Source organism: Brassica rapa, chromosome A02 (assembly GCF_000309985.2).
Source record: "Brassica rapa cultivar Chiifu-401-42 chromosome A02, CAAS_Brap_v3.01, whole genome shotgun sequence".
NCBI classification, from domain to species: Eukaryota; Viridiplantae; Streptophyta; class Magnoliopsida; order Brassicales; family Brassicaceae; genus Brassica; species Brassica rapa.
This window is the reverse complement of record NC_024796.2, coordinates 3,914,902-3,934,761: the sequence shown is the minus strand read 5'-3', so window position 1 is coordinate 3,934,761 and position 19,860 is coordinate 3,914,902. Positions and strand designations below refer to the sequence as shown.

The 19,860-nt window shown below is 33.9% G+C and overlaps 4 protein-coding genes and 1 pseudogene across 6 annotated transcripts; 2 read left to right on the top strand and 3 right to left on the bottom strand.

The window, feature by feature from the left end:
* Nucleotides 1–5,560: 5,560 nt before the first annotated feature.
* On the bottom strand, nt 5,561–7,294 carry LOC103851280 (annotated as a pseudogene).
* Nucleotides 7,295–7,531: 237 nt separating this feature from the next.
* On the top strand, nt 7,532–9,605 carry LOC103851278 (thermospermine synthase ACAULIS5). The gene is made up of 8 exons (XM_009128122.2): nt 7,532–7,860; nt 8,007–8,101; nt 8,220–8,322; nt 8,415–8,503; nt 8,608–8,764; nt 8,864–8,939; nt 9,017–9,212; nt 9,293–9,605. Exons 1-8 carry the CDS (start codon nt 7,639–7,641, stop codon nt 9,372–9,374), a joined length of 1,020 nt encoding a protein of 339 aa, XP_009126370.1. The 5' UTR covers nt 7,532–7,638; the 3' UTR covers nt 9,375–9,605.
* Nucleotides 9,472–15,191, bottom strand: LOC103851279 (mechanosensitive ion channel protein 9). The gene is made up of 5 exons (XM_033285743.1): nt 11,885–15,191; nt 11,175–11,295; nt 10,767–11,060; nt 10,077–10,279; nt 9,472–9,995 (listed from the first exon to the last, which is right to left on the bottom strand). The coding sequence occupies exons 1-5, from the start codon at nt 13,246–13,248 to the stop codon at nt 9,755–9,757; spliced, it is 2,223 nt and encodes a 740-aa protein (XP_033141634.1). The 5' UTR covers nt 13,249–15,191; the 3' UTR covers nt 9,472–9,754.
* A 231-nt stretch (nt 15,192–15,422) lies between these two features.
* Nucleotides 15,423–17,081, top strand: LOC103851276 (elongation factor 1-beta 2). Its single transcript, XM_009128118.3, has 6 exons — nt 15,423–15,655; nt 15,736–15,852; nt 15,936–16,002; nt 16,208–16,337; nt 16,557–16,670; nt 16,754–17,081. The coding sequence occupies exons 1-6, from the start codon at nt 15,570–15,572 to the stop codon at nt 16,915–16,917; spliced, it is 678 nt and encodes a 225-aa protein (XP_009126366.2). The 5' UTR covers nt 15,423–15,569; the 3' UTR covers nt 16,918–17,081.
* On the bottom strand, nt 17,012–19,749 carry LOC103851277 (tyrosine-specific transport protein). 3 transcript variants are annotated; one of them, XM_009128119.3, is made up of 14 exons: nt 19,303–19,743; nt 19,181–19,221; nt 19,001–19,093; nt 18,842–18,916; nt 18,722–18,771; nt 18,551–18,640; nt 18,407–18,463; nt 18,263–18,332; nt 18,084–18,185; nt 17,950–18,002; nt 17,713–17,863; nt 17,548–17,632; nt 17,329–17,457; nt 17,012–17,254 (listed from the first exon to the last, which is right to left on the bottom strand). In XM_009128119.3, exons 1-14 carry the CDS (start codon nt 19,613–19,615, stop codon nt 17,067–17,069), a joined length of 1,497 nt encoding a protein of 498 aa, XP_009126367.1. In that variant the 5' UTR covers nt 19,616–19,743; the 3' UTR covers nt 17,012–17,066. The 3 variants fall into 3 exon arrangements, with proteins under 3 accessions (XP_009126367.1, XP_033141626.1, XP_033141625.1); XM_033285735.1 differs by having other exon boundaries at nt 18,084–18,181; nt 18,722–18,916; nt 19,303–19,749; XM_033285734.1 differs by having other exon boundaries at nt 18,263–18,328; nt 18,722–18,916; nt 19,303–19,749.
* Nucleotides 19,750–19,860: the final 111 nt, after the last annotated feature.

Genomic DNA, 19,860 nt, shown 5'->3' with positions numbered 1-19,860 from the left:
ACTTCGGAAAATGGATAACACAAAAATTTTATTTATTTATTTTCTAGTAATTTCTTTTATTTATTTGTAATTTTTTTAAACCAGTTATATTGCGATTTTACAATATATTTTATTTTCAAAATTCTTGTTCGAATTCAACCTCAAACAACTGCACCCTTTGCTGTCCGACTTCCTTGGATCAAAGCAACTTGGAGTATGCATTTGTGATTCTTGATTTTTTTTATATATATTTCAAATCTTTATTAATAATCAGAAACCAAAGTTCTAAAATATGATTTAGGTGTTATAATCAAAACTAGATTTCGACCCGGACAACCGTGCGGGTGATTATTTTATTTTTACACACATAATTATTTGTTTTACATGATTAATTGTAATATTTACCATATTATTAATTTTTTAATATAACATTTTAAACCACAATAATTTTATAGTTCACACACAATAATTAAATTAATTTGTTTTAAATTTTCATATTTTAAATCATTTGATACAAAATTCCAAATTGAATTTTTTTACTGGTAAGATCAAAGATTTATTGAAAAATATTATATTAAATTAATATCGCAGATTAATACAAAATTGTACACGTGTTTAGTTATAATTAGAAAATTAGTTAAATAATTTAAAAATTCGTTTTAGTTAAAATGAAATATAAATTTAATTTTAAAATAAACACGAAATTAACTAAATATTTAAAAGTTTTGTTTTAGTGAAAAATGAGTATACATTTATGTTAAATAAACACGAAATTATTTAATTATTTAAAAAATTTATTTTAATAATAAATAAATAAATAAATATATATATATATATATTTATTTATTTATATTGTAAATAAAAAGATATGAAAAGATTTTATTAAGATATAATTTTAGAGTAAATATAGGAATATTTGTTTGATTAGTTTGTCTTAGAATAATTCAAATAATTTAAATATTTATACAAAAGTTAATTTTAATAACTTCCTAAGGGGTGGTCCAAATTAAAAAATCACACATGAACTAAGTCATGACTTCTCTTTTAGTAGAATAGATGAAATATAAATTTAATTTTAAAATAAATACGACATTAACTAAATATTTAAAAGTTTTGTTTAAGTGAAAAATGAATACACATTTATGTTAAATAAACACAAAATTATTTAGTTATTTAAAAAGTTTATTTAAATTAAAAAATTATATATATATATATATATATATATATATATATATATATATATTTATATTTATTTATTTATATTTATATTGTAAATAAAAAGATATGAAAAGATTTTATTAAGATATAATTTTAGAGTAAAAAGAGGAATATCTATTTGATTTTTTTGTCTTAGAATAATTCAAATAATTTAAACATTTATACAAAAGTTAATTTTAATAACTTTCTAAGGAATGGTCTAATTTAGAAAAATCACACATGAACTAAGTCATGACTTCTCTTTTAATAGAATAGATAAAATATAAATTTATTTTAAAATAAACACGACATTAACTAAATATTTAAAAGTTTTGTTTAAGTGAAAAATGAATATACATTTATGTTAAATAAACACGAAATTATTTAGTTATTTAAAAAGTTTATTTTAATAAAAAAAATTATATATTTATATTGTAAATAAAAGATATGAAAATATTTTATTAAGATATAATTTTAAAGTAAATATAGGAATATCTATTTGATTTGTTTGTCTTAGAATAATTCAAATAAATGAAATATTTATACAAAGTTAATTTTAATAACTTTTTAAGGAGTGGTCCAAATTAAAAAAAATCACACATGAACTAAGTCATGACTTCTCTTTTAATAGAATAGATAAAATCTGATTTAATTGGTTTGAATTGATTTAAATTTGTTTAGATTTTTTAAATCAAGTAACACTAAAATGAAATATGACTAATTTAGTTCTATTATTTTCACCATATAGACAATAGATAACTTTCTCTCTTTCCAATTTTATTTATTTTTCGTATATTTAATTTTGATTATTTCGTCAAAGAAATTTTCTAATTAGATACATTTTAATATATATATATATATATATATATATAATAAATAAACAAATGATTCGTTTACCCTGTATAGGTTCTGAAAAATCCGTTTACAAAACATTTAACAATTTCTTAGATATTGATCGGAGCGGTTTATATTCAAATACTTTCCATTGCCATTATGGCCCATGGCATGCATCATTTCATACGGTATATATTTGTATTACCTCCCCCGGTTTGGTTTAGGTAAACAAGTGATGCTCAAAAAGATTGATTTGGTCATGTGCTACAACGATATATAGCTCACAAAACAGCATTTTAAGTTGTTAATCACCCCTTGGCCCAACTTACTACTCGACAACCAAACATTCTTTCCGTTTTCTGATTAGTGCATGTGCATGTACATGTAACATGTTGTTGTCTAACTTTAAGAACTAATGTTAGATGGTATTGGGAAAAACCCCATTGCATTAAGAGATGCTTTAGATAGTTTGTTCATCTTGTGCAGTTTCATTTGCTCCTCAGTATTCAAACAAGCTCAGATCAAAATGTTTTCCAACTTACAATGATGCATGTATCCAGCAAAGGCGGCTGTATACTTGTTAAAAATATGTAGTCAGTGAAAAACTATCCAGCTAAGATTCAATTTTATGCCTTTCCATCTAGGAAATTAGCCTTAACGATACAAGTTCAATCTTTTAGCTCAATTTCTATTTCAAAATGTAGCTTTCAAGATATAATTTAACATTTTCCGGTGAGAAACCATTTTCATTTCTGAGGTCAGAGTAAAGAAACATTGACAATCGAAAAGTAATTCGTAAAATGAATAAAAATATTCTACTATAGAAAATAGAAGCAATCGTCTAGTCTTTTTTATCCTTTTTTTATCCAACTTCTGAGAATTGAAATAAGGCTATACAATGAAAATAGCGAAGACAACTCGAACCGGTTGGCAATAAAATTAAGGTTTTGTCTGAATTGAAGTTATTTTAACGAGTTATTCAAATACGATACGAACTTCAAAGTCCGAAAAAGATCTAATAGGGTGTATCAATATAGAAACATGCAATGCATAGTTGGAGTGTGGTCGGGTAAGTCATAAGTGGAACCACTTTTACCACGTATATGTTGGAGGAAAGTTAGGCACGCTTTGACATCATTCGAAAGTCAGCTTTCACGCAATCCTTATTGGTCTTTTAACCCAAGATGTATACTCACATCATCGGTAATTATATATGTTAATTGTTTTTTAAATGACCTATTCGTAACATATAGTATGATATAATATTAAGTGTGGAGGACAACCCGTCGGCAAGCTATTCATTGGGCAGCCCACTTTCGAAGACACGAATAAAAGTGGTTGTCCTTTTTAGTGTACATAGTAGCCCATTTCTAATGTCCCACTTATTTATTTTTTTGGCTTCTCCACCATGCTATATACAAAGGGTGTCTCGAGGAGAATTGGTTTCACTTCAAGATCTTATGTACGCAAAATACATGAGAATCGTATTAACGTTGGTAAATTATCGATGATGATGGTTATCAGGTTATGAATAATAACTTATGATGGTGATGTTGATGATAAGTGATATTTGTTTCAACTAAAGGACCTAAACTCGACAAAGATTAAAAGTTCTTCTTTAGGGGCAAAAGAGAAGTAAACAAAAAAGGTTATAGTATATAGAGTGGAGTCTCCAACAAAGATATCATTCACTTTTGAGTGGATTAGCTCCACGCTTAATCAAGAGTGCATATCCATACCACATACGTGGGTCCCAATCTAATTCTTATGTTTCTTCAAATATATTTACGGTTCCGTGTAGTATACGTAATCAGGACTATTGTTCCTCTAATTAATTCATATGTTTATTTGATCGTTAATTGGGACTATTGTTTTGCTTACGATGATGGTATATATACAAACTTCAAATTTCATTCAAACGTAATCCAGCTATACAGTCTACGCCCGCATGGCTATGAGACTTGGGAATGTGTTACAACACTCTAGAATTTAAATTTCTCTTGACACAATTAGTCGCAGCGATAAGAAGTTTGAGTTTGGTCCAAACAGTTTATAAGGTAGTCTGGTAACAGATGATCCGGTTATTCCTGATATAAGTGGGAAGACATTCCAAATTTTTGTGGTAACCATTCATTCTTTATGAAACTGATTACATTAGCCGATAGAGCATAAATATAAGAAATATCTATACAGTCTACCTCTAACTTTTCGTTACAAAACACAAAGTATCAAATTATGTGGGCTTCATGTGTTAGAAAACTTTTATAGTGTGTCGAACCATCGTCCAAAGCGTCCATGGGGGAACACACAAGTGTACATTTGTAGCGCGTGTATCTGGGTGGACCCAGCGATAATGACAGTGTGGAAATATTGTGATGAAAGAGACTGCGCGTGTTGTTTCATGATGTGTCGCAGTGAGAGACTGATGTGTATTTCATATTTGCACAATCCACTTGGTAACGGTGCATCGTATTTTTTGCACTCCTTCACCATTCTCTCCGTCCTATAATCATATAATATAGATCATGGGTTTTTGAATAGTGGCTACCAAAAGATGAAGAGGGAGCTAGTTACATTATTTTATTTTCAACCGATTTAATCTATTTTGTTACATCCATATGATATATATGATTCACCAATTGCATGTTTTAATAGTAGCGGTCCTAGCGGTTCAACAAACATCCATACATATCTTGGGACTAGAGTGAGAGCAGCTCGAGACTCCTTCTAAAGAGCATTTGAACTTGAGGAGCACACTTTTTTATATTACTATATATATTATATATATTTTTGTCAATAAAGAGTGTACTAGGGTTTTTTCAATCTTTTTTGGTGAGTTTTTCAATCGGATTGCCATTCTCAAAAATCTTTACAAGATGCAAGAGTAAACTGTAACTGCAAGAGTAAACCATATTACTTCTAGTAACGCTAAAATTTTGATACTGTAGATGATTATATAATTGAAAAGAAAAACAGAATATTCATCAAAGTAATACTATAAACTAGGTAGTAACCCGCGCCTTGCGCGGAATGAAGCATATGTATCATTATTTTAAGTTATATACTATGATTTTGTAAGACATAAATATATATTTGAAGAGAAAGTGAAAAACACCGGAATTTCTGGTTTTTTAGTGGAACAATAACATTTGAAAAGTAATACTATAACTACCTTAAATAAATAAAATATAGTTATTTTTATTATATAAAAAAATTTAAGAGAAAAAAAATTGAATGTGATTCCACCCTTTAAAACACATAATTTATTTTAATATAAAAACCAAAATAACATAATTAATTGATTCGATAAGAAATTATAGTCTAAATTTTTTTTGAAGTTTAATCAAAATGCACGGAATTGAATCCTGAAAGTAAAAAAAAAAATCATATATGTTAACATATAGTAACTATATCAAATTTAAAATAATTTTATACTCACATTGATTAAAAAATAATTCTTTATTTGAGGAATCTAAGGGTCAAATAAAATGCACGTACAATAATATTATATTCGATTTTAAAAAGGACAAAATATATTTGCTCTCTTCTGTTTATTGTACTTGTATATAGTATGTGCTATAACAATTTGTATAGGATATTTTATAAAAGGGATATATTCATATTTACAAAGCTATAGACTATATCCATGGAAAATAAACTTTACAGAAATAATGATTCTTTTTAAGGTATTTTATATTGCCCAAATATATTAGATAACTTCAACCAATCGACCCGATCAGACAAAATATGATAAGAGGGATTATATTAAAAACGACCAACATATGCTTAGAGTACGTAAAAAGGTTAAAAAATAAAACACTTCAGACTTCCAAAATTGTTAAACAGAACCCAAAAACCAAGCATAATACGAAGATTAAAACAATTAAAATACTTATAACAATAAAAGAGAAAAGCCTATCTTCATCGTAGACAGGTTTCCAATAATTCTTCAGCCACTATTTTCAGTCTTCACTTTCTTAATCGAATCCGAATGTCGATATTTGTTAACAGTTCCCTCGTAGATAGCTGCCTCTAAACTTTCGATATGGGATCCTTCACGTTTAGCAGCTGTCTTCAGATTAGACTTAGAGCCACGCACAGAACTACTAGCTATCAGAACAGAACCCTAAAACACACGAATTGTTATGTAGATAATAAAAGGTCTACAACTTAAAACAAAATTTCTAATAGTCAATAAATATATTACCTCTGAGTCTTCAGAACAATTGGAAAATCTGGGTATAACGTATTTGAACGTCCCTAATAATATCAAATTAAAAATCAAGATCATAATATAAAATCATTCTATTAAGTCCTTGGGTAGTTATTCATAAGAAATATACCTTAGGATAAGAGGACACGTCAAGAAAGATTTGTATCTCTTTATGTAAATAGTATTTTCAAGAACACTCCTTACGTATGTTTCATGATGTTCCTAGTGGGCAAGCGAGATGGTGAAGAAGGCGTCGTTTTAAGCAATCCAAGACGGTCAGTCCGAAATCGCCTGAGGTCTGACGTTCGAAATATACCGGAGGAGTCGCCAGGAAATCTCCTGTAGTAACCGGAAGTTGATGAGAATGATGATCGCTGAGAAAAACTGACGAAAAGCTTCCTTCTCTTTTATACATGACCATGGCTTTGTACAAAAATGGAATCAAACCTTCCATTTCTTCTCTTTTTTTCTTTTCGATGGAGATTCAGATCGTCGATGCGCCTGCTTTACAAAATCTCTTTCTTTATAACCTTAGTAAAGAACGTCGATCACCCTCATATCGTCTTCTTCTATGCTTTCGATACCCATCGATGCGTTTAGTATCAAGGACATGGAACGTCGACTGCTCAAGGACTCTGTAGTCGGTCTGACAAAAATAAAAAAACGTCGACTGCTTAAAGACATGGAAAAGGAGTTTGCAAAAAAAAATCATCAAATAAGAAAACATTTAATGGTTTCACATTAAATGGTTTTGTAAGAATCGATGTGAGCGCGACACGTAAGCAAAAAAAAGAATGGAGCCTTTTCATGCATCCTTGAAAAAATAACTAAGAGATAATTAAGGAAAGTCTTAAAAAATGCTTCTTATTTAATATATAAAGGATTATTCTTATGATGTCACCATGAGGAAGTGATAAAAACGTTAAAATGCAAAATATAAGCATGCCGCGGAATCATGGCAGTGGATATCTGTCGCAATCATTACTCATGCTAACGAGATGGATAATTTGTACAAAGAAACTTCATTATCCCATTCATAAAACGAGATGGTATATAGATATTTTGGTTTCTTTTTTCCAATCGTAACTAGTGAAGTAGTGCACATTGGGAGGGACCTAACGAATCGTATAATTTTTTTTCTTTTTTGAAAACGAGAATGTATATAGATATTTTCTTTTCTTTTTTTTGCCATCGTAAATAGTGAACATTAGGAGGGACCTAGCGAATCGTATAATTCATTTTATTTTTTTTGAAACAGAACGAATCGTATAATTCATATAAAAGTACTTCCAGTTGCACCCTCTATAAAAGGGCAAAGGTTGGCTTCTCTATGAACATATCTCACCACGAATCTTTATCACTCCTCTCTTTTATTTCCTCTATATCTATCTCTCTGTTTTCTTTACTTGTTGGATATGGGAGAAGCCGTAGAGATCATGTTTGGAAATGGGTTCCCGGAGATTCACAAAGACACCTCACCCATTCAAACCCTCCTGTCTAACCAGAAGGACTGCCATTGGTACGAAGAAACCATCGATGATGATCTCAAGTGGTCTTTTGCTCTCAACAGTGTGCTCCATACAGGAACTAGTGAGTACCAAGAAATTGCTCTTCTGGACACCAAACATTTCGGCAAGGTACATTTTCGTCTATTAGTATCAATATTGTATAGCTTTTATTAATAACAAATATCATAAAAAAATTAAGAACAAATATCTTATAGCATCGTTATATGTTACTGGAGACTAGATAGTATGAAGCATATGTTACTTAATTAAAACAGGTGCTTGTGATTGACGGGAAAATGCAAAGTGCAGAGAGAGATGAGTTTATCTACCATGAATGTTTGATCCACCCTGCCCTCCTTTTCCATCCCAAGTATGGTGCACTTCTATTTTTGTAACAAAACTAGTTAAACTTGATTAACTAATATTGGAAGAAATGTTAGTACAATTGGATTAGTTATTTGATTTACCCTTGTGTGCTCTCTAAATAGCCCCAAGACAGTGTTCATAATGGGAGGAGGTGAAGGCTCTGCTGCAAGAGAAATACTAAAACACAAGACGATCGAGAAAGTGGTCATGTGTGATATTGATCAGGTTAACTTCTTATCTCTCTATGTATATATTTGATCAGTTTTTATAGCAGAGACATAAACTCATTGCTAACACATAAATCTTTTTCTTTTCAGGAAGTTGTTGAATTTTGCAGGAGATTTCTGACCGTTAATAGTGAAGCTTTTTGTAGCAAGAAGCTTGAACTTGTGATCAAAGATGCAAAGTAAGGACACTGGAGCAAATTTAAACAATATTTATGTTGAGTTTATATTAAAAAGACTTGAAATTCTCTTAATTATAATAACTTATTAACTTGAATGTGAAAAGGGCTGAACTGGAGAAAAGGGATGAGAAGTTTGATATCATAGTGGGAGATTTAGCAGACCCAGTAGAAGGTGGACCTTGTTACCAACTCTACACCAAATCCTTCTACCAAAACATCCTCAAACCCAAGCTTAGCCCTAATGGCATTTTTGTGACTCAGGTATTGCATCATTTTTATGTTGTTTATAACTTAAGAGAAAGATAATTAAAACACTTTATTTTAATATACATGTTTGTCAAATTTTTCAAAAAATTATAGGCTGGACCAGCAGGAATTTTCACTCATAAAGAGGTCTTTACATCAATCTACAACACCATGAAACACGTCTTCAAGCGTAAGCAAGACTTCTTGTGTGTGTTTTGTAGAAACGTGGTGGGTTCATTCTGATGAATATTTATGTAATGTAAACAGACGTGAAGGCTTACACTGCACATGTACCGTCATTTGCGGACACATGGGGATGGGTGATGGCATCGGACCAAGAGTTTGAGGTCCAAATGGATGAAATAGATCAAAGAATTGAAGAGAGAGTGAAAGGAGAGTTGATGTATCTAAACGCTCCTTCTTTCCTATCTGCTGCTACGCTCAACAAGACCATCTCTCTCGCGTAACTTCCATTTTCTCCTTTGTTTATATTTCCTTATTGATCAATATTTACTAACAAAATGAAATTTGAAATATGATTAGGCTGGAGAAGGAGACAGAAGTTTATAGCGAAGAGAACGCACGATTCATTCATGGTCATGGTGTGGCATACCGGCATACTTGAACAAGAACCGGTTTCAATTTCAAGATTAATACCATACCCATGTTCACACTCAAGAACCAGTCTCCTTTTCTTCATTGCTTGGGATTTCGTTTGCTTGTTCCTCAAGTTATTCCGGTTTAGTTTGTTTGAGAAACTATGTTGCTTACTAAGAAACATCTTCCTCATCAATATATTCGCTTTGTTATTGGTAATTGTCCACACCAAATCTAGAAATCAGATTATTTCACTTAATATATAGTGCTTAATGGTTTAAATCCATTAACAAATCAATACTGAAAATGTTAAACCGAGTTCTTGAGTACAATTAAACCGAAGCAAATCATGCGCTAATAACAAGTACAAGTGGAATTAATACATGCAAAAGGAGAAAAAGGAAATGATCATTTGTGACCAATGAGATGAACATCTTGAGGAAGTAAGGTGTACTCGATCTCAAGCTCCTCGAGGATTCTTTTAACCGCGATGACCAGCTCAGTTCTCCTGAGCCTCTTCTCTGTGAAGTGTTGGAAGTTGATGGTGTGTGTGACGATCAGATTCAAGTTCAGCTTGTTCACGTTCTCAATGGCATCCACCAAGAAAAGGAAATTAGGATACCAATTTTGCGGATTCTGCACCAAATATCTGATCAAAACACACCCCAATGTTTTGTCAATACACAGTGAGTGAGTAGTTTAAGATGGTAATTTTTGTTTCGACACTTACTCTGATATAGTTTCCTTGAGAGTGGCAATTTTCGCCGCTGGCGTTGAGAATGCGATGGAGAATAATATTGCATCTCCCATATCTGGACTTCTGTAGAAATTGCTTATTGGTTTCGATATCAAAGTTGCGTTTGGATAGAACACCTTCTCGTTGTCAATCTTGAGGAACACAGTAGTTAACAGATCTATCTCTTCAACCAACAACTTCAAAGTAAAGAAAAGAAGGGTTAGAAGTTTAAAATGAGTAGTAATATTAGCAAATATCAGTGGTGTAAATTCTAAAAATAGGAGTAGTAATATTAGCAAATATTTGTGACTCAAATTGGTTTAAACCATTTAAATTTGGTTAAATCAATCTAACTTAGTCTAAATTTCCTAAATCAAACAATAATATTATTTTTAATCCACAAATTTGTCTAATTACTTTTTTGTATATCTAATTTTTATAATTCATAAAAATAATTTTATAATTAAACTTTAAAACAAATATCTAATATAAATGTAAAATATATAAAATAAAAAAATATAAAAATAAATCAATAATTTATTAACAACTAGGTTCCGTCTCGTATAAATTTCGAATAATCCGTGTCTAGTTACAACTTAACAATTTTTTTAACACCGGCAAATATATATGGGTTAGTTTTTCAATGAATAACATAGTGAGGAAATAATGTTTAGAGTCGCTTACAACAACGCCGTCGATAATGCAACGATCACCGACGTCATAAGGGTGCATCACGAAGACAAACACAAAGGATTCAAATATATTCTTGCAAGTGCTTCCGATCATAAAGGCAAGACCAACAAATTGTGAGGAGAACACCACCAAGAACTTGGTCGTTGCTATATCCATAAGTATCAACCAAATGATGAAAGCGATAACAGACAAGACTCCAGTCAAAATCTTGTCCACCTGCTTAACCGCTGTTTTTGTGTCGTTCAGTGAGTGCCCTAACGCTTTCCGACTTGTGTAAACTTTAATCTGTCAAGAAACATCAACACATGCTTACACACCGACCTACTATAAACTTTATACAATATCTCTATATAGGCATGGACACTAATAAACCAAGGGAAGTGTTTGAAAGAATATTACCACCCATTCTGTAAAAGCTTTACGTGTGATTTTTCCGGTCTCGGAACATTCTATCAATGGGAGTACAAGGTCTACCTCTTCCTTAATCATGAATCTCAGCAAGTCATCTTCCTCTATGTAACTGAAAAATAACAAGCAAGGTCAAGTTTAGTCAGTGTTCTATAAACTGAACATATAATAATATACTTCATATATAATTTTCACCTTTTAGAAAACTGAAAGTGTTTCAAAAAAAAAAAAAAAACTTAACATATAATATACTTCATATTATGTATAAAAACATAGTTTAACATATATAAATAGTTTCAAATTATGTATAAATAATAACTTAGTAAAAACATATACTTCATATTATGTATAAAAACAATTAAACTAATAGCTATAATCATATAAATAAATAAGTAAAAATTAATATAAATAATAACTTAGTAATATTAATATTTTAGATTTTTGAATATTCCATGCATCCACGTAAAGTGTATAATGCTGCTTAAATGCTATTATACTCTCGAATTATATAAATAATGCATCTTCATATAAAGTGTATAATGCCTTCTTAAACGCTATTATACTCTCGAATTATATAAATCTATATAAATAATTGTATAACATGAAATGGTACGGTTGGCTACCATATTTTATAACCTTGAGTTTGAATGACTAAGATGAAACCTAGCTAGAAGAAAGTAGAGTATTGTGTGTTGACTTACCTCGAGTTTGGCTGAGCAACATTGTTGAAAATATCATAAGCTACAGCCACAGCCTCCATCTCATTAGTAATCTCTTTATCAGATCTCTTCTTCCGATTGCTAGACTCATCTAAAGTATGAGATATGGTTGAGAGACCTGAAGCTCCCACAGCTTCAATCAAAACTCTCATTGTCCAAGCCGAGACCTTCTCTTGTTTCATCTTGTGAACCTTACCCATATCAAGCACTTTCTTCTCTTCCACCGTTCCATTGGTGCTAGTGAAGCTAAGGTGGCCAGTGCTTGGCTCACGTCCAACTCTCTCTGCCTCTTCTATAAGCGGAGGTCCCGAGAGAGTCTGGAGTACGTATTGGTGGAAGACAGATTCTTGAATTCTCTCAAAGAAGTTTCTGACGTTGAACTTCGAAGCAAGAACTTTCAATGCATACGTCTTCACCAAGAAAATGGCTGAACCTACGAGAAGGGAGACGAGAGTCCAAGTTATAGCGTCGAGAAACTTCTTGGCCTTGCGAGAGCGTTTATCGTCATCCTCGAATAAAAACACCCAAGCAACCAGGATCAGACCGAACCAGATGAAGACTTGAACGTTCTTCTTCAAACTATGGACAAAGTACAAGACCTTTTTACGTAGGAGATAGTTTCTTTCTATGATGAACACCGCGAAATGCATGAACCAGTTTGTCACGAACATGCCACTTATCGTCACCATCACAAGGACGCACCATTTCCAGACTTCTAAACCCCAAATGCGATGCTTCTTCACCGAACCATTAGTTAAACACACAACCAACGTGGTGAGAATAGCCACAAAAACTAGTAGCTCAAGAAGAGCTAGAGGTCTTATTCCTCTACGCTTCACTTGGTGTAGTTTAACCCTTTTGTAGATTTCTTCATGTTCATCAGTTTCGTCCTCATCAACCTTACTCAGGGCTACTGAGCTAGTGCTTTTATTCGATTTGTTACTAGGGGAAGCCTTGTGAAGAGAAGGCTTTGAAAATGAAGCAGAACCAAACGGTTCCGTAGGGGTTCCAGAATTTTCCTCGACTATAGTCTTGTCAAAACGGTAAGATTGTTGTTGACCAAACCTTGAGTTGGACTTGGAGTAAACTGACCTCGAAAGAGATCTCCTACGAGTTAGACCTTCGGTGACGGGACTTGGAATCTTAGGCGGCTTATGAACGCTGCCAGAGAATTTGTTGATTTCAGGAAGGAGAATGGTTAACGGCTGTAGTTTGGTTGTCACCGTGTCTGAGTTTGGTGAAGCCGGTACATGTGAAGAAGGTGATGGTGCTGAATCTTTAAATCCTTCTTTCTCTGGAACATTGATAACAACGTCTCCTCCGTTGCTGGTTCTCCTCTCTGCCATCTCTAAGTCACCTCCAGCCAATAAGTTTGCGACGCGATTTGAAGCCAATGGCTCTAGAAAGAGCCCAAAAGCTGGACCAAATCCTAAGAAATAAAATTCTCGTAAAACGTACCAATTATTAGTTCAACCACAAACCCGTATACAAGTCAAGAACAGATGTATGCAAGAAAAAAACCATTTGTTCCAAGTAAATGAACTAATATCAACAAAATAATCAGCATCTGGTACCAAACTCAGCTCTCGAGTCAAAATAACAAAACTATGCAGATGCTACAAGATAGTTTACAAAATTGAGGGCCTATATAATTTTTTTTCAAAAACTTGTTGGGACTAAAAGACCAATGTTTAATTCGGCTTTGCCCATGACCAGTTCTGGCTACTAGAAACAAACAAGAACAGGCTAAAAGAAGATTACACTACGATGGCAAAAGAGAGTGAATAGAAGATCTTACAAGGACACTAGCTAGAGAGCTGAAGCAACGAGTGATCTTGAAACTTTAGTCCCTGTATTACAAAGTATGAACTACATTTTACGTGCGTTTTATAAACGAAACGAGTTCAAGACTGATACAGAACAAGACAAATCGGCACTAATAAAACAGAAAGAACCGCGTTGGTTTTCACGTTTCAGAGACGAGTCCCATAATATGCTTCCGACCAGAAGTTAATAATTAGAAACGTAACATCATTGAATTAATTTTGTCTTAATCTTAATATATTTACACATTTTTCTTATGTCCAGCGATGGTCTATATAATTTGTTTCCTATATTTTGTTTTTATGTAGTATTAAAATCAGTATTTTCTAAAAATAGCGGTTGCCGTATCTCCATCGTACCAAATTTGCATGATGAAACGAATATTACAGATCATTCTCATTTTATTAAAGTGATGCGCTCTACGTTTAAAAGAAGAAAAACATGGATAGAAAAGCTACACAGTTTGGTGAATAATGAAAGGAGAAAAAAAGTTGTGAATACGATATACGTTATAAGAATTCTTTGATAAGGCCATTCTGACAAAAATGGATCGATCACAAATTGGTTGAGAGATCCAAAAATGAGATAGGATGATAATAGTAACACTATGATAAATTGTCTTTCCTTTTCAAAAGCCTCCTTCAACCAACCAAAGAAGACTTCTTTATGTCATATACACCGACATATGATTATTCGCATGGAAGGGGCGTCCCTGAAATATTGGCGGGCATAAACATATTAGTAAGTTTTTAACAAAATAAATTTTTTATATAAATATTGTATCTTATCTAACAATATGAAAATCTTCTTCAATATAACTTGTTAAAAAATATTTGGTGACCATAGACCAATGTTTTACTTCGCTAATCGCTATGCTCAGGACCACTGCATGGTTGGTCTTAGACATAACAAGTTGAAAACCAAAATTTGTGACTAATATGTAGAGAACCATCCATTTTTCATATTCATTCAATCCATAACTGTAGAGACATCATGATCAACAATGACCTGGTTTGGATCAAGAATAAGCAGTTAGGATAGTCTTTCATTAGGTTATTCTTTATTCACATTCATGTAAGTGTTTATGAAACTAGAAAGATTGAGCTCATAGAGCTTTATTTAAACAGAAATGGAGATAGCTTATTAAAGCTTTATTGAACAAGAAAGTAAAGAAGAGAAGAAGCTTTAGCTTTGTCACCAAGAACACAAGAACTTAAATTGATATTTCATTAAGGAGAAGTGAGGCTGCCTTTCAAGGCAGCAAAGTTACTTTGTCACAACACATTACAATCCTATTTATACTACTAACTCACTTGCAAAGGAACCCTAACACACGTGGATTTATAACATAGAAATGAGCTTGTTGGTATTGTCGTGGGCCTGTCTTGTGTACTCTAATAATTCAAACACTTTTATTTTTTTTTAAAAAGCACCCAATGTAACACACAGTCTTTTGAGTTTTTTTTTTGGATTGAATATAATTTAACAAAAAAAAAAATCATTCAATCCGTAAAATGTTTTAAGTTTCATAAATTCAGAGCAAACCCTGATTAATGATTATCCGATACAACACTACACAGTCTCAACAATAACCAAAAAAAAAAACTAACAAATTCAAATGTGTTCTCTTCTTCCCGGAATATATATCTCTTAGCACTAAACCGTAGCAATACAAAGGCCCACAACGAAGCCCAATTATAAAAATCCACCTTAGCCCGTAACCAGTTTTATTTCTAAATCGGGTTTAGGGTTTCTTCTCTCAGTCAATAGGTTTTAAAAAGCAGCTTCGTTCAATCTCCGTCTCTCTTTCCACTTCCTCCCTCCTAATCCTAAATCAGCATCAATGGCGATTACCTTCTCAGATCTACACACAGAGGAAGGCCTCAAATCCGTGGAGGAGCACCTCGCCGGAAAAACCTACATCTCCGGGTAAAGTTTCTCTCACTCTCCTTCTTTCAATTGCTTTTCGATCGAAGTCTAAAGAGAGTTTTTTTTTTAATTTTTCGCAGAGATAAGTTGTCTGTGGATGATGTGAAGGTATACGCTGCCGTTTCGGTGAAACCTAGCGATGCTTTCCCTAATGCTAGCAGGTGGTTCGATTGCGTCGCTTCATCTCTAGCTAAAAGGTTCGTCCTTTAGATCAAATTTATTAAGATTTGGATTTAACTTTTTGAATTTCAAGAGCTTACGAGTTTTGAGTTGTTTGCAGTTTCCCTGGAAAAGCCGTTGGAGTTAGTATCGGTGGCTCTGCTGCTTCTGCTCCTGCTCAAGCTGAGGTACCTCTACTTGAATGATATGATCTTAGTTTTTTGATTGTTAATAGAAAGCATAGACCTTGAAAAGGTTAATCATTATAGTGTTGAGGAATGTTTTGAATATGGTATAGGAGACTTAGATAGGACTACTAGATGTGTTTGGAAGTGGTAACGTATTTTAGCTATTTGTTGTGTGTTTTAGATATTTTCGTTAAATTGTGAACAGGCACCTGCATCAGCTGCAGCTGATGATGATGATGATGACATGGATCTGTTTGGTGACGAGACCGAGGAGGAAAAGAAAGCAGCTGAGGAGAGGGAGGCTGCCAAGAAGGACACCAAAAAGCCCAAAGAGAGTAAGCCATTGTCTTGAAACAACTCAATTTAGTATACGAGCTTGTGTCTTTTTGCTTCTATGGAGAGCAGAACTTATACTATTGTTAGCTTAGCTAGTGTTCATTGAGAATCTAGTCACTTAGTCAATTAATAACAATCTCTGTAATGTAAAGCAAGGGGTATGAGTAGCAGAAATGAATGAGTTCTTATTCTCTTTTGAATTTTGAACTTTTTGTTAGGTGGAAAGTCCTCTGTGCTCATGGAAGTTAAGCCATGGGATGACGAGACTGACATGAAGAAACTTGAGGAGTGTGTTCGCGCTGTTGAGATGCCTGGTCTTCTTTGGGGAGCTTGTACGTCTACCATTTTTCCATTTGTCTATGCTTGCAGTGATTGTGTTGGTCAGTTTTCTAATCGAATGTTTAAATTGTTGCAGCAAAACTGGTTCCAGTTGGTTACGGCATCAAGAAGCTCACGATCATGCTCACAATCGTTGATGACCTCGTGTCCCCAGACAACCTCATTGAAGACTACCTCACCTGTGAACCTAACAACGAGTACATCCAGAGTGTTGACATCGTCGCATTCAACAAGATCTAGAGACTTTAAAAACCTCTCCCCCTACCAAACGATACATTTTGATTTCCTTCCAAGTTTTGTTATCTTTTGTTGTTTGCTTGAGATGCTTATTCTCTAGTTGCAAGACCTATGTTACATGCTATCAATGCTTATTATCCCTTTACATTATGTTAAGAAACACTCAAGTACTTTGAAAAGTTCTCTATAATTTCAGAAACAATCACGTATCCTGCAGCTCCCATGACAAGAGAAAGCGTTACTTTTCCTCCTGGTACGAGTTGTGTCGCTGTTGATGATGAGACCACGTACCTATCTGACCAAGACATTGCAGCTGGTAGGATTCCAAACAACACCAGAACTACAAAGCAAACAGCAGTTAGTTTTGTTGTTGGGTTTAATGGTACTCTCAAGAAGAAACTTGTTGTATTGTACCTCCATATGTCCCAGCAAAATCTAAAGCTTTGAAGAAAATCTCTGGGTCCAGTAGGGAGAGGACAAGCGGTGGAACCAGTGTAAGAAGGTAAAGAAAAGGCTTGTTCTGTCTGGTCTGGAGCTTCAGTACTTGAAAATTTCCAAATACGGAAAGGTTATACAAGGGCAGTAGATTTGAAAAGAAAAGATGAAGTTCAGTTGTTTGATGATGATACTCACAATCAGAGAAGAAGTCAGTGAGGCCTAAGACAAATCCTATATAAGAAGTTGCGATTGCTATTAGAGAGAAAGCTTCCACAAAAGGCTGTGTGATCAAAAACAAGACAAAGAGTTAAAAGTGATTGTTGAGAGTTTATTAGTAAGCAAAGAACAACTTTAACTTACACCAACGGTGACACTGGTTGATCTCAACTGCTGCAGAGGATCGATCATCCTCTCAGCTGCCACACCAGTATCTGGAAACGATCCAAGAATCACAGCGTTCCACACAAGAAACAAGCCAAGTGGTATGGCTGTGCCAAGAACAATCGCGGTTCTGAAGATAAAAGACATTCAGAAACCTGAGTTAGTCAAGACTGGTTCAGTGAGTTTCATTATCACTACTGCAGGGTGTGATGTCACCTTACTTTCGGCAAGTCACCTTCAAGATCTGTGCAGAGAACCGGCACCACATTCTGCAAGGAAAAAAAACACACTCAGTTTAGAAAGTTTCTTCATCTTGGAGTCAACAACTTAAAGTTGAGTCATGAGACTACCTGGTAAACAAAAGAGAGGGCAATGATGGGTATACTCATAGGAACAGCTTCAAAGTTGGCCTTGAGAAGAGCTTCCCAATGCAAGTCTCCACTCGCAACTGTCTAACAAATAGTCATCTATTGTTTGGTTTTCACTTTCATTTAACTCCTCGGAAAGGTATTTAACGAAATATTCTCACCACGAGTGCTGCAAAAGATGCAATTAGTCCAAACACCAGAACTCCATTGGTTGCACCTATGAATCTCTGGCTACAACCACATGGAGAAAGTTCTGATTATCTACTCGAGTCTACAACTATTCTGCTCTAAAATGGAAAGCTAACCTTCCAAAGAAGCATATGCTTCCAAGAACAAGTGAGAAAAGAGTTGCACTCTCCCATCTACAAGACTCTCAGGGAAATAAGTACATTACCACAAAACTCAGAGCTGTCATTGCATATATAAGAATCAATTTTGGGGTTGAGTACATTGGAATGCCGAGGAAGTTCGTAAGGATGCCTGAAGACCGAGCAATGTAGGCCACGAGGAGGGTGTAATGTATGAGAATGTAGGACCAACTACACAACACAAAGGCTTGTTTCAAACATGAGAACAACTAAGGAAAGCAAGTTATAAAATGAGAATGAGAGGGTGATTACGATGCAACTTGAACTCCAAAAGATCCAAGAGTCCTCTTCGCCATCGAGACCTGCCAAAAATAGCACCAAGAAGTCAAAGCAGGACATCACTAAGAAGTGTCGGTCTGAGAGGGAACATACGAGAGATACGCCTCCAGAGCCTAGCTCAGACATGGTGTTGACATTCACTTCAGCAACAAGCAAACCTGTGACAACCTGAAACCAAACATATGTTTCTAATGACCAACTTGCAAGAAAAAAAAACAAAAACAGAGAAACCAAGAAGCGTCTGTAAATCACCATGAACGCCCAACAGAGAATGCAAGCGACTGCAGAGGCCAAGAAACCTGATTCTTGTGTGACAGCTGGAATAGCTAGTATCCCTGCACCTACCTAAATCAAGAAAAGGGATAGAGAGTTACAAGTTTGGTTCCTTCCCACCGTTTCAACTTTCAAGTTATGAGAAAGAAGAAGACTTACTGTAGTGCCAGCAACCAAGAAGATAGCACTGGACAAGCTTCCTGAAAAAAGTTGAGACTTAAACCAAACCTCAATCCAAATATGCTTCCTGGAATGAAAAAATGAAGAATACAACTTTGTACCGGATTCTCGCTTTAGTGTTGATCGGTTAAGGTTAGAGAATAGCCTCTGAAACTCGACAACCTCTTCTTCTTCCTCTTGTTCAGTAGTTACTTGTGTTTCTCTGCGTTTATCGGACACTCTCTGAGGCGAACACTTGGAGAATCTTGGGGTATGAGTTCTGAAGAATGGGTTTGAGTTGAAACCGAAACGGTATGAGGAAACATGAGATGATCTTTGTAAATGAAAACGGACAACTCCATTGAGAACTAGAGGTTTTTGTGGAACTGAATCTGTGCGTAGTGGAAGACAAGTGTTACTCAGAGAAACAGACATATCTCTCTATGTTTTGTTTTATCTCGGTCTGAGATCAGATACAGTGATCAGTCTTCTGGTTTTCTGCGAGTCCAGTTCAAAAGGTTTGTGGACTAGACTAGAGAGAGGTTATGCTTAGCTTGCGAGATTAACATGTGTGGCTGTCCTATTTTTCCATTTTATTTCCCTTTTATGTTAATAAAGCTATTTTTTTTCAAAAATAAAATAAAATAATAACAATAAAAAGCTATTCCATCCGTTTTACA